The following is a 12,844-nucleotide window of genomic DNA, read 5'->3' on the forward strand; positions in this document are numbered from 1 at the left end:
CGTTTCGGGCGCACGCCCTTCTTCAGACTACAGACTTCTTCCGTCTGAAGAAGGGCGTGCGCCCGAAAAGTTACTGATTAAAACTATACGTGGAGCAAAGTGTGCGGACCCAGCACCCAGCTTTGTTTATCTCATGCTTTTACTTTTTTGGATTTTTTACTTTTTACTTTTACTTTTTCGGCACCTGTTAGCCTCTGGATGTGCGCACCTGCTCTCTAGCATTAACACAATTTCCACATTAAAAGTGACAAGATGGTTCTGGCAGAGTGTGAATACAGTCGCATGAGGAGGATAATTGTTACTCTGATCAGTCGACACCTGCTTACAACTACAAGACCAAAAAACCAAAAAGATAGAGATTGAATAACGAGTAGGAGGTGACACTTTCCACTGTTTCTAAAATGGGAATTAGCTGTTTTTACAGAAGTGAAGTCTAATTCATGCTTCCATCTAAAAATACTCAGGGATAAAAAGCAGTCTCCTGAGAGTCTGTAAACAATTTAATGAGGGGGCCCCAAAATGATTCAGGAACACATTTACTGGGAAGGTTGTTTACGGAACAGTTGTGAAGTTAAACAGAGCTCCTCTAAGCCATTTCTGTCAGTCAATTTCACCCTGATTTGCCCTAAAAGGGAACCATCCAGGGATGGCGAATCCTCCGAGCTTGCAGCCTTCACAACATACCACTCAATTATAAAAAGCTGCATGTCTGTCAGCGGGTGAGACCATACCCATGCTTTCAACACCACCAGCATGTCACATATGCCCTATACGCCCTTCACATATAGGGACCTCCAAAGCATGAATATTTCAATGGACCACTCTCCTACATGACCAAATCTACAGTACATACGAGACTTTAAAAGTCTTCACATGCTCGGGTTCTGCAAATGTTTCTTGAAAATAAAAACGTCTTGTGACTCAACAGGCTTTTTGACGGTCTGGGTCTGAGTACGCTTCAGCCCGCCTGCTGACAGTGACAGCACGAGCAGATTTATCTGAAGGAGCCTGGCGATCAAGCCAAGCGGAAGGAAGGAGAGAAGGAAGGAGGGAAGGAAAGAGAGGGGAAAAGGATGGAAGAAAGCGGTAGCTAGGCGGAAAAAAAGAGATTTCCATGCGGCGCCTTGACGACAGCTCCCTAGGAGCCAGGCGCAGTGTTTTGGCTTTGCTTAACCGACGGGCACAAATACGGGATGCCCTGCGATTTCGGCAAGAGGCTTTTAGCACGGACGCTTGTCACCAGTGTCACATCATCTGCGCTCCGCCTCTAACGCTCAAGCGACTCACAGACCGTTTCACAAGTGCCTTCTGTTTACCACACCCTGCGGAGGCGGGAGCTTTGTGGACGTACCAGGCTGCCGGGTCGTACTCGGCCCAGACGCGGATGAACTCGTCCAGGTGGTGAGGGCCCAGGATGGAGGCGTCTCGCGTCAGGTACTCAAAGTTATCCATGATGACGGCCACAAACAGATTGAGCATCTGTAGGAAGGCAACAATTGAGGGACATCAGTGTGTGTGTGTGTTTGTGTGTGTGTGTGTGTGTGTGTGTGTGTCTAAATAAACAACAAAAACAGAGACACAATCATCTTACAGAAAATCTACCTAAGTATTCATCAGTTCAAACGACACATTCCTTCAACATTTAACAAAAGTAATCACTCAATGTTTTTTTTTCCTCAGGAGTGTGCTTTGTGAGTTTCTGAGGTGGGATACAGGTAAACGGACTGAGGAGGGACAGAGGAGTGTGAGGAGTGTGGGCAAATCACCAGAAAGGAGCAGAGGAAGATGAAGGAGACGAAGTAGAAGTAGGCGAAGTCGCTGCCGCACTCCTTCCCGGCGTGGCCGCTGTTGGGGTCACACTCGCGCTCGCTCAGGCAGTGCTGCATGATGTCGTGCCACGCTTCCCCCGTGGCACTCCTGCCACACAAACACACATACGCATTACGTAAGGCATCATGTATAGAACGCTGGTCATTATCGGGAAAATAAGTGCCGACAGGGCGAACCGGACCCTGACGCGAAGCGGGAACAGATTTCGCGTCACATTGTGAAGAGCCGAATAATTCATGCATTCATTTAGCAGATGCTTTTAACCAAAACGACTTACAGCAAGAGAATACCATAATTTCTCAACTATTAGCCACGGCTTATATATTGATTTTGCAAAATTTCTTCTGCTATGAGGTTAATATATGGGGGCGGTTAATATGGCATGAATATGGTTTTGTTTCACTGTCCTGAGGCTTAAACACAATGCGGCTAACACACAGGAAATGACTGTAACATTGAAACACACACCGGTCCAGACACAGTAAGTATGACTCATATACTGATACAACATGAGGGGAGACTTTTGTCATGACAAGTTTTGCTATGAAATAGCATGGAGCATTTTTTTTCTTCTTACTCACATGAGCATTGAGCTCAGGGAGCCTGTCTTAATAATGCATCAGGTGGCTAGCTTCAAAATAATGCTGGCCAAAGGTGCTCTACCTGAACAGAAGTATTAAGGCCTGGAAGAAGGTCTGGAAGTTATTGTGACGGTTGATAGCTGTTTCATCATTTAGCAGGATGTTTCCGAACACCTGTGAGAAGAAAATAAAAGAAACAGGACGAGGAGAAGAGAAGAGAAGAGAAGAGAAGAATTGAGGATACCACTACACTTTCAGTCACACCATGCTGTGTATGAATATGTCTTCCAGACCAGCTTTCTAAAGTAATAAAAAGTTCCGATGCCTCCACTTTTTGAATAAACAAACAAGCAACATGCACAGATGTCATAGATGCTTTGCTTTTATTGTTGTTTGCCTGAAAGAAAGCAAACAAATAAACACAAAAAAGATGAAAAGACAAGTGGCTTCACAGGGTTATCCGGTGAGGAGAAAGAGTGCAAGAGAGGAGAAGAGTACAGGAACACCCCGAGGGAGAAACACTCAATAATTAAGTTGGGCCTCGGGCCGGGTCACAAAACACGTCTGGGGAACTCACTGACCTCTTTTAGAGAGAGCACAAAACAGGACTGTCCACACACTGCACGATCATGACAGTGTTAGACCAACTCTCTCTTTCTCTCTTTCTCTCTCTCGCTCTCTCGCTCAATACACACACACCCACACCCACACACCCACACACCCACCCACACCCACACCCACACCCACACACACACACACACACACACACACACACACACACACACACACACACACACACACACACACACACACACACAGGGCTGATATTGCTTTACTTCCTCAAGTGCTTGCCATCTTAATGTTTTTAACAGTAGGTCACTATCATGGCTCTCATGGATATCTTCGGAGTAACACAACCAACTCTGAGGGTACTGTAGAACACTTCAGTCTTGTAGGCCATTGGAGTACAAAATTACTTTAATACTGCTTCAATTTTTTAACCAACACCAAGAGCTCAAAAAATGTCTATGTGTGGGCGAGTCTGTCAGACAAACAATAAACATGATGTGAAGTACAACAGATGAAAACGCCTCTTCAGATGCGCATCAAACATTTATAATGGGTTGACATATCATTTCTCTAAAGCACTATCGCATTACAGCAATCTGCCCGTACTGTCAAATGTGTTTCTGGCACTGGCTTGATCGAAAGTTGAGAAACAATTTGCATCTCCACAATAGTGAAAAAAGCAAACATTACCTAGTTTGAGAGAGCGTGCATGCGTGCTTGTGTGTGTGTGTGTGTGTGTGTGTGTGTGTGTGTGTGAAAGGAGAAGGGTTGAGTCCCCCATTAAGCTCCCCTGAGGGGTTCATGGTGATTATACTACTCACTGATTGAAATGCTGGTCTTCAACGGCGAGACACAATTAGCATTGATTTATAATGGCACACTAATCTACAGGATGGCACGCAACATTCACTCGGTACACAATTTAGAAGATTGCCTGCTATACTTCAAAATGAGCTATCAAAACGAAAGGTTGAGCCTATCAGTTCATTGAGGAGTGTCAGTCATACAGCTTTTCCTTAATAGAGTGAACTTAGACAAAATGGCAGAAAAGAGGAAGAGATAGTCCTCTACGCTGTCCACCATGTAGGTAAGTTTAGTATTCAAATATTCTAGTATTCTAGTGAGTGTGCTGTTCATAGCCTCAGTCTGTACCATCATGTCCCAACTATTAACCGCAGCTTATACACTGACAATTGGAACATTTCTTCAGCTATGAGGTTAATACACAAGGGTAGTTAATATGGTATTAATATGTTTTTTTCTTTTTAACTCGCATAAAACAGTGTCCTGCGGCTTATACACAATGCAGCTAATAGACAGGAAAATACTGTGGTCTTGGTGGAGATATTGTATCCCCATTGAAAAAAAAAAAAAAATGACAGTGTGTGTCCTCACAAAAGAATGATGTGTGTTCTATCCTCGGCATGGCCTCGCTAATGTGCTCTACCACTGTACGGAACACTACACAAGACACACCTTCATCTACTAGCATTAGCATATTCATGAAGGGCCTACGCTCCACTGAGGCAGCATCGATTATATGACCCTGAGTCAAAACCATGCAAAGATCAATCAGTCATCTAGTCTAGTGTCTTTCACTGTACAGAAACTGTAACAAGTTCATCACTATGGCCTGGAAGAGGTGAGGGGAGTGGCAAAAACACCTACTGTACAGTGTGGTAGATTCTAGTAACCAGTTTACAGCACTTTCATTTCATGAAAAATGACCTTTCTAATTTGTATCTAATCTACCGAAAAAAAAAAAAAACATGTTACCTTTAGAGACCCTGATCACACTGGTATGTCATTTATTTAGAAAAGTCAGATCAAATGAATATCTTCTCATTTCAAAAACATTAGAGAGCTACTCATCATTCCATTAAATGAATGTGAAAACATGTGCCGACACAAATTTGATTAGAAAACAATTTCCCCTGGAGAGACCAACTCCCAACTCCAGCTGGGCTGATTAATCGACTGTGCCCTTTTGCCTTTGAGCTGACTGGGAAAGGTGCAAACGGACCTAATATGCAATGAGACCCAAAACACACAGGTAGGTACTGTAGGGTGACCCTATGACCTGTGGCCAATACGTACCTGCATCCCGATGATGGCATAGATGAAGAACAGCATGGCGATGAGGAGGCAGACATATGGCAGTGCCTAGGGAACAGGAGAGAGACGGTTACTATGGTGATCCATCACCAAAATCATGAGCGGCAGCGGCAGATGTTTCTGAGAGAAGCATGCTCATTACTATGGCAGAGAGCGATAATACTTCTCAATGGGTGCAACTTGAGTATCACTGAAACGTACCATCATTTAATTAGAACACAGTAGACCTTCAGCATTGCATAAGTTCTAGGAGTCCACCCATAGGGAGGGTTGACGTGCACGTGTGATGACAAAAGTGTGGACAAGGGTGCCGACTGAGTGACCGCGGTGGTTGGGTGGAGGCTGGACGTTTATGGTCTCTTTTAAACACAGGTCAAAGGTTGGCTGACCTCTCCACTCCACTTAGCTACACTAATGGCTTCAGCATTGATCACATCGTACATCTTGTAGTTGTCATGAGAACAACTTCCCATTAATTACAATTAAGGCAAAGCTTTCCACACATTGGAGAGTTGCTCATCAATTACAGGGAGATTAAAAGCCCCTCGCCATCTGGCCCTTAACCCGGCCCAACGATCCAGCGACTTTCTCTGGACAATCCATCAACTCTGGTCAATCTTCATCATTTATGAGAAAAGAGTAAACAGCTTTTTAATAACATCCCAATAGAAATACAATTAACTATGTTAGGGCATGTTTTCTCATTAGGACAACTTGCAGTACTACATTAGTAGTAGCCTTGCACACAAGCTCAGCATATTTAACAACTCATTTCCAAAAACCACGTCAAACATTTACATATAGAGTTGCGGTCTCATCCATGGTGGATAAATTCAAGTAAAAGTGCAGTCAAGTGCAGACACCTCTCATGTAGTCACAAACGTTCTATCCGGCATACCAATCAACTTCTGACGGATGATGCAAACACGGGTACCGAGTTTTACATTCGCCCGTGATTATCCTTCACTCGTCCACTCCACTTGGAATCTGACCACCCTCACGGCGGGGCTCCTTTGAAGAGCCAGCGCTGGCATGCGATGCGGCCTACCTTGAAGGACTGCACGAAGGTCCAGAGCAGGATGCGGATGGTGTAGCCCTGCCGCAGCAGCTTGATGAGGCGTGCCGCCCTGAAGAGCCTCAGGAAACTCAGATTGATCAGCTTGTTCTGGGACAAGAGGACAGAGGAGGGGGGGGGGGGTTTAAACAGAGGTGCCTTGGAGGACTACGTTTAATGGATGAGGCCGATTGCATTTGAATACCTTCCTAATGATTTGCTGAGAGAAGTTGTTAAAGAGATGTATGCCAGGCATCATGCTTTCCCATTGCATTCTGTACCATGTAATCACTGATTCATGCAATCAGTCGGTTTTCTTGAACATACTGCTCATGTTTCTGAGAAGTTACTGTAAGATTTACCAACTCTCAAACATGCTTGGATTAGGAACCGAACATAAAATATATATTTTATGAAGTACTAGAGGTGATGTGGAGGGGACAACACTTTGGAAAAAGCCATTATACAGGCCATTAGCAATTAAGATGCTAATTAAATGCTTTCAATTCATTACCAAGGACAGACAAATAAGTATCTAGAAGGTGAAAGGAAAAAAAACGCCTAAAAAATTTAAAAATGAAACAATGTTTTTCTAGACTCTTGGGTACATTGTCCAAAGTGTTGTCTTAGGAAAATTCCATGCACGTCTCAAACTTAATGAATATGTTTAAAGAGAAAGCCTCTGCTTCCCTTATAGTGGAATTTAAATCGAAGAAAATACCTGAAGATGTGCCCACTAGTATTTATTGTCAAATGGAAGGCACATATTCCAGTTCTAAGTTCAAACTTTATCGTCATGTACTCATAAATAAGCATTTATAGGCATGCCGTTGGGCTGCATGGCTCATCGAAGCCAAGATGTGAAATGTTAGCATGAGGTGGTCTGACGCGCAATTCAAATCATGCTAAAATGAGGGATTTGAAAGTAGGTAGGAAAGAAGGTGACTATTCTTCCAGAATTCATCTGGGCAGTCTGTCTATCAAGTTCTCTGTATGGCCGCTTACGGGTGTCCTCCTTTCATGTGATGTGCTATGCAACAGTGAACAATGCCTTAGTACCAATTATAAATACACTGCGTTCTCAATTAGGTTTTCGACGTTACATGTCTCTGTGTATGGCCCAGTCAAAGATGAGCTGGTTAAGACGATTGTGCCTCTAATATACTGTAAGTAGAGTCAAGGCAACATTGGTTGGTTAAAACCCATAGAAGATATGGGTATCATTTATGGTATAATAATTTTCTAAGTATCATGAACAGGCTACATGCAATGACATGCCAAGAAAAGACATGTTAATCATTTATGAGTGAGTGAGTAAACAGATCTCCATTATAGCCTATAAATCTTTAATGAGGAAACTCAATTGTTGTTAGTGAATTATACTTGTTAAAATGCCAATGATCTATTAATGTTTAACAGCTAGACAACTGTGTGTTAAATATGACCAAGGGAGAGATATGGAACACAGGAAAGGTTCAAGAGTTATATGGCGATGTACATTATATTGAAACATTCATTAGGCAATCTCAAGGTCAAACGTGCTTAACATTGCTGAATGAGTGCAACATCTCTCACTGTTCTAGAACAGCGGCATTCCCCGTATGTGTAGAATGCAGTGCATGTTCCACATATAGCCTCTTTTCCACAGTAAGAGTTGAGAAAACAGGAGGAGATGTGTTCCATGCCACCCTGTGTATTCTTATGGTGAATAATGGATTACTGGTGGATATCAGGGAACAGGTTGGGGTCAAGAGGTTGAGGTCAGGAGGTCTCGCTAAAGAACATAAGAGGAGAGAGAGAGCAGGCAGGAAGGAAGCAGCGCCGGACACGAAAAAAAGCAACTCACCGTCTACAGCATCCGTCGAGCAGAAGTAAAGAGAGGACAGGAGCCAGAAGAGAGACCAAGTCACAAAAGTCATTAGATGAGCGACAAAAGGCCTCACTGACAAACTCCATCTCATTCTACTGATGCCCATTCGTTTTCAGTCTGGCCCACTCAGTCTGATTACAGACACCATCTGAGAATGTGTGATTATCACGTTTCTCGTTAAACGATCACTCTGCTGTTGGCATCTGAAGACGATGCATCAATAAAGCTATCTGATGCTATGGCATTAATTGAGTTTATCAGGAGGATGGCTCACTGATAAGAGGTTAGAGAGAGATGCTCTCTGCACAATTATCTATGCTTGACTGGAGTGTTACAAAGAGTGGGGACATTTTCCAAAACATTTTTTTTTCAATTAGACATAACACCATGACCTTCCATTCAAAGGGATCTTCCGAAATTCACCAAGGCCAATCAAGTAATGACAACACTCCGTAGCTGGTGCATTTTAATTACTGCGGGACTGCTTGACTTCAAGACAGAGCCACATCAATGAAGATTGTCAGGACGACTCTTTCAGACAAAACATAAACACAATGAAGCCAAAACAAGTTCAATTACTGAGAGAGACAAACAGAAGAAAAAGCAGCGACATAAATATCGACAGACAACAACACAACAACAGACGGCCCCTGCAAAGAGAATGGGCTGTATCTGCACAGCCTCAGGGCATTAAAACTGAACGAGCTTTAATGTACCGATCGACTCCGACAGGCTGCTACTGTCCTCACACATCTCCGGTTATTTTAATGACTTGTCTTCCCCACTACCGTCACTAAAGCGGGACTATATTTTATGCACTCTAATGTGGCTAGCTCCCCCGAGAGAACTTTCTAGACTGCAGGCCTGCGCTGAGGAGGGCAGACTCGCCAGCTGGCCTGGCAGAAGGAGAAGGTGCTACGCTAAGTAATCAAACATTGATTATAGCCACTGTAACTCTTAAATGAGGCTGCCTTTAAGGCTGGGATCTATTTGTTTTCACAGGCCAAGAGTCTGCTGCCGGTGGATCAATACACTATCAATCCTTATAAAATGTGCTCAGGGGAGAATATTTAGCGGGCTGATAAAAAAAAAAAAAACATGACATAGGGTGTGTAATGTGCCACTCTTCTTCTAGCAGTGAAGTAGTGTATTGGAGGACACTACGACTCAGGTTGTTGTGGGTCGCTCAGCTTACCTTGATCTCCGTCACCAGTATGTCTGTGATGCTGCCCAGCACTGTGATCAAGTCAAACAAATTCCAGGCCTCCTTCAGGTAGTTCTGTAAAAAAGGAATTGAAAGAAGCGGCAAAGAAAGGAAGAAAGGACGAAAGAAAGTGAGGAGAGGAGAAAAAAAAAGATGAGACAAAGAGACAGAAATAGGACATCTAGCATTCTCACTCACAGACGTGATAGATGTGTGCATCCACACCCACTATCAACAAACACCCACACAGGGTTTATGATTCCCCCCTACAGGCCAATCTCTCAGTCTCCCCGCCTACTTCTCGTCCCCACGCTGCACCCCTGCTCATGACACCGCCGCCATTTGCAGCGAGGCAGTGTCTGACAGCTTAAAACAACTCACAAACAGAGAGATTTGTGCAAGTGGATGTAAGCAGTGTGCGCAAGTGTGTTTGTTTGTGTGTGCCTCTGTGTGTGTGTGTGTGTATGTGTGTGACTGTGTGTTTGTGCGTGCATGCGTGTGTCTGTGTGTATGTGTGTGAGTGTGTGTTTGTGCGTGCACCTGTGTGTATGTGTGTGTGTGTGTGTGTGTATGTGTGTGTGTGTGTGCGTGTAAGAGCATTGCCATTTAATAAATGACCCTCATGAATGGAAATGGTGCCTGAGATGAGATGCTCTGCCGCGGGCCAGACAAACTGGCGCTGAGGAGAGATTTATTCCTCCCCTTTCCCATCCATCGCTCTCTCTCTCTCTCTCTCTCTCTCTCCCCCCCCTCTCCCTCTCTCTCTCTCCATCACTGGCACACACTGACTACTCCTGCAGATGTTCTGCCAGCATCCGGCCCCTGAGGACATCCATCAACTCTGAGCTCACACTCTTTCTCAAGCACACCTTTCCATCTCGTTCTACCATCTCTTATTCTCCGTTCTCTCTCAAATTGAAATTCAAATTAAGCTTGTCAAACTTGTGTAGTATTACAAAAGCATTTGGAATGGGCTGGGTACTTCCACTGAAATGAGGAAGCAGACGATGTAATAATAATAATAGCAAGCAACAATAATCATCTGGATTTAAAAGGAAAAACGTGAGAACGTGAACAAGAACTCTCTCCCTCTCCCTCCCTCTCTCTCTCTCTCTCTCTCTCTCCCTCCCTCCCCCCCTCTCTCTCTCTCTCTCTCTCTCTCTCTGAATCCTTGATCTGGCTCTCTCTTAGACTCAGCCTCTCTGTAAAAAGTGTACACTTTACACTAGCCATAGTCACGATTATTTAAAGCTCAGAGAATTTGAGAACGTGTGTGTGTGTGTGTGCGTGTGTGTGTGTGTGTGTGTGTGTGTGTGTGTGTGTGTGTGTGTGTGTGCTGTCTAAAAGGGACCCAGAGGCAAAGGGAAGATGAGGGCTGTGTGTGGACCAACAGCCTCTTAGTCTACAAAGGACATGTTGTCAGTTGTTGCAACATTGAATTCAAATCATGTCAAACAAAGCCATCATGTTTAAACGTGAAAAGACTGAGTATTCACTGTTTAAACATCAGGTATGGCATGAGAGATAGCCGTTTGAATTACCCGTCTTCAGTATATTTGTGGGAAATCCATAATGTAATACAAGTTTAAAGGTGTAATTATTATGTGGATCAAGCTTCACATTCACATTCTCCAATATTCCTGGCAAATATTGTCTCTCTGTTTTCATACGGTGCCATCCTGTTGCATGGCGAGGCTGCTGTGTGTAACTATGCATGGCACACTCACCAGTGGCCCAAAGGCGACCATCTTGATGATGCACTCCAGGGTGAAAAGTGCGGTGAAGATGATGTTCAAGTACCGCAGCATGTCCTCGTAAGGCTTCGGGGCATCATGGAACTGCAAGACAAGGCATCAAACAGCGCTCTCACTTTTCCACCCTCTTCCAATTCCACTGGCCGTGGGATATTTGAGAAGAGTGAGTTTAGAAAGCAAAATTGCTAAGTCTAGCCTTCAAGCGTTCACTCACAACAGGCCGCACAAAAACTGCAGCACACAACTGACACAAACTGAAAATTGTAATAAAAAGATGAAAACACGCATTCTCATTCTAATCAAGGAGATCTAAGGATGATACTGAAGCAAGAGACACTGTGCACTTTTGATCACACGACTATTTAACACTCACTAAAATGCTCTGCGTAGTGCTGTATATCAACTCTAGAGTTTGACAGAGAGGAGAAGAAAAAAAAACACCACCACACAAATGTGTACAGTACTGTGCATCCACTGTCCCCAAATGTACCATGAATAATGCTGTACATTTACTTCTCTTGTTCTTTAGCCTGGCTAATAGCTCAAACCCGCAGTATAAAGAGGAAAGCAATTTGTCAGCACAAATGGCATTTCAAAACCCCTCACTTCCCCCTGCTGCCGCTGGCTGATTAAGCTGAAAGGGGTGTCTGATCCCCAGATGCATGGTCTGAATGATCAGCATACTGTAAGTAAGGGCATCCAAGACACTAGATGCACGATTGTGGTAAACACATATCATAAACATAATATACACATTTATCATGCATTAAATATTCATAGATGTTCAACCTTGTTATCAATGTCATTAAACGGACAGTAAAATTAACTGCTGACAAAGGGCTTTTGGTACTGTGAGGCACCTTTGTTTTGGAGAGGGATTAGAATTGAAACGGAGAGAAACTTTGAGAGACCGATTTCATTGTGACATTATAAAACCCTGTTTTACAAAAAAGTGGATACTATGAATGTGTAAACTCATACTTAGTTGCAAAAGGAACATAGACAACATATCTAACATTGAAACAGATCAATTGTACCATTCTATAAAAAAATGTATGCTCATTTTGAACAGCATTCCATTGCTTCTGTGCAATGCACAGCTGTGAGCATCAACTGCTTTAATAGGCAGTGAGTAAGGCAGCCCAGTCCATATTTACCTTCATCATCAGCACAATAGTGTTTAAGGCGATCAAGGTCATGATGGAGTACTCGAAGGGAGAGGACACCACAAACTTCCACAGCTTGTACTGGTACGACTGCTTGTCCTGGGGCATGTAGCGCGTTAGCGGCTTAGCGTTGATGGCAAAGTCTATACACGCCCTCTGCAGAAAAGCAAAGGGAAAGCAAGAAAGGAATTAGGAAACACATACAAACAGATGCAGAGAAAGTGAGAAGGAGCAAGGTATAAAAACATTTGTAGGACGACTTTATTCTTTTCAAAATATTGTGAACAGTGAACGTGAATTTCCCTGTGGGGATCAATAAAGTATCTATCTACTGTATCTATCTATCTATCTATCTATCTATCAGTGGTCATGAGGTCATTCATGCTGTTCCTTCTGGGCAGATTAATCATATCAATGAGTACTACTGTATATACTGCAAGTGTACTAAAAATCCAGGGATTTTCTGAGGATCGGAGATCACACACACACACACACACACACACACACACACACACACACACACACACACACACACACACACACACACACACACACACACACACACACACACACACACACACACACACACACACACACACACACACACACACACACACACACACACACACACACACACACAAACACGCACGCACGCACGCACGCACGCACGCACGCACGCACACAAACAAACTAATAAACC

The 12,844-nt window shown here is 43.6% G+C and overlaps 1 protein-coding gene across 1 annotated transcript in view; it reads right to left on the bottom strand.

Annotated features, from left to right (window-relative positions):
- cacna1bb (calcium channel, voltage-dependent, N type, alpha 1B subunit, b) overlaps positions 1-12,844 on the bottom strand; it is a 148,778-nt gene that overhangs the window by 18,947 nt on the left and 116,987 nt on the right. Inside the window, exons 34-41 of the mRNA XM_062554103.1 lie at positions 12,136-12,300; positions 10,952-11,062; positions 9,216-9,299; positions 6,145-6,261; positions 5,079-5,144; positions 2,494-2,585; positions 1,767-1,917; positions 1,352-1,479 (exon numbers count right to left, since the gene is read on the bottom strand). Coding sequence (XP_062410087.1) covers positions 1,352-1,479; positions 1,767-1,917; positions 2,494-2,585; positions 5,079-5,144; positions 6,145-6,261; positions 9,216-9,299; positions 10,952-11,062; positions 12,136-12,300 — 914 coding nt within the window. The remainder of the gene's footprint in view (positions 1-1,351; positions 1,480-1,766; positions 1,918-2,493; positions 2,586-5,078; positions 5,145-6,144; positions 6,262-9,215; positions 9,300-10,951; positions 11,063-12,135; positions 12,301-12,844) is intronic.

Source organism: Sardina pilchardus, chromosome 14, assembly GCF_963854185.1.
Source record: "Sardina pilchardus chromosome 14, fSarPil1.1, whole genome shotgun sequence".
NCBI lineage: Eukaryota > Metazoa > Chordata > Actinopteri > Clupeiformes > Clupeidae > Sardina > Sardina pilchardus.